The 1,509-nt window shown below is 41.9% G+C and overlaps 1 protein-coding gene across 1 annotated transcript in view; it reads left to right on the plus strand.

Moving 5' to 3' along the window:
* Positions 1 to 193: 193 nt before the first annotated feature.
* The window catches only part of CSUI_007857 (uncharacterized protein), a 3,469-nt gene continuing 2,153 nt past the window's right edge, over positions 194 to 1,509 (plus strand). The window contains exon 1 of the mRNA XM_068068000.1: positions 194 to 339. Within this exon, the coding sequence (XP_067920023.1) occupies positions 219 to 339 (121 nt within the window). The 5' untranslated portion in view covers positions 194 to 218. The remainder of the gene's footprint in view (positions 340 to 1,509) is intronic.

The raw sequence follows: 1,509 nt of genomic DNA on the forward strand, positions 1-1,509 counted from the left end.
AATCTATCTATCAATCTCTCATCCCTTCTTTATTTTATCTATTTGTAGTGTATCTTCAGGGGCTCTAGATGCTTTGCAGTTGACGAGACTCATACGTACAGAGCTGTGCTTCTATTGGGAAAGTGTCTTTAATTAATCCGCTAAGCCATTTCTATCATTCCTTGCATGTCTTTCTCTTCTTTTTCTTCNNAGAAAGAGAAAGAAAGACAAGCAAAGCAATGCCTTCGGGTGCTTCCGCCTCCTCCTACGGCGGGACTTCTTCTTCTTCTACAGGCCTGTCGGTGGTGTCGGAGGGTTGGTTCGGAGCCGTTGCCAAAGCTATGAAAAGCTCTCTCATAGGTAAAGCAGTCAATCATCCACCAACTATCCATGAAACACAAGAAAAGAAAGAAAGAAAGAGTTAGACATCTCATGTGTTCTTTTCAGTGAAGACCGAGAAGCTGTTTAGAAGAAAAGAAGCAAGAGCAGAGCGAGAGCTAGAGCTAGAGAGAGGGAAAGATAAAGAAAGAGAGAGAGAGAGAGAGGTGTGGAAGTGTAGGTGAAAGATGAGGAAGATGACCTTTTGCTGAGGGGTCTTTTTCTTCTTTAGTTGAGAGTTGTCTGTGTGTCAATACACCCCACCCTCTAGGGTGTCTTTCTATGAGCTCGCCTGCTAGCGAGAGAAGGCGAGAAAGAAAGTGAAGAATCGAAGAGGGCTTGTCTTATATAGATCGAAAGGAGAGAGAAAGAGAGAGAGATATCTATGGCACACCGCTTTCCTATTGAAGAGAAGCTTCACAGAAAGAGAGAGAAAAAATGCTTGGGAAGAGAGAACAAATAGATTCTCTCTTCTTCTCTTCGTTAGTGTTGATAGAGAAATGGAGAAAGATAGAGAAAGACATACAGGAAAACCGAGTGAAAATGAAAGAGAGAGAGAGAGAGACATACATAGCTAAGCAGTCATAAACAGAGTCATGGAATATACGTAGAGAGAAAGAGACACCTATTCTAACTCTTCGTGTCTTTCTCTGTCTCTCTATCTATATCCATATATGTATATGTTATATATATATATATATCTGTACATATAGGCGGGTATCTTTGTGTCTTTCTTCTCTCTCCATTTGCATAGTCGGAGCTGGCGACAAGAGAAGGAAGAGAGAGAAGTAGAATGGATCGTTCTATAGATCAGATACATACACATACACTACCCATGTGCAGATCCAGAGGAGTATGACTTTCAATAGTAGTAGGAGAAGTAATGGAAGGATGAGACACATGAGGAGTACGTGCACAAGTCTTAGGAGTGGCGAGACTAGAAGTGGTAGGAGGAGTAGAAGCCGTACTAATATGAAGATCTAGAGTTTTGCCTTTTTCTTCATGTAAACGACGACGCCTTGAGAAGGTCTAGTTCGGCTACTTATGGCTATGAGTGACCTCCATATCAGCAGTCCTGACGGTGATGCTCTTCTTCTTCTCTCTTCTTCTTCTTCTCTCTTCTTCTTCTTCTCTCTTCTTCTTCTCTCTTCT

The sequence above is a fragment of the Cystoisospora suis genome (assembly GCF_002600585.1).
Source record: "Cystoisospora suis strain Wien I chromosome Unknown contig_4229, whole genome shotgun sequence".
In the NCBI taxonomy this organism is placed as follows: Eukaryota; Apicomplexa; class Conoidasida; order Eucoccidiorida; family Sarcocystidae; genus Cystoisospora; species Cystoisospora suis.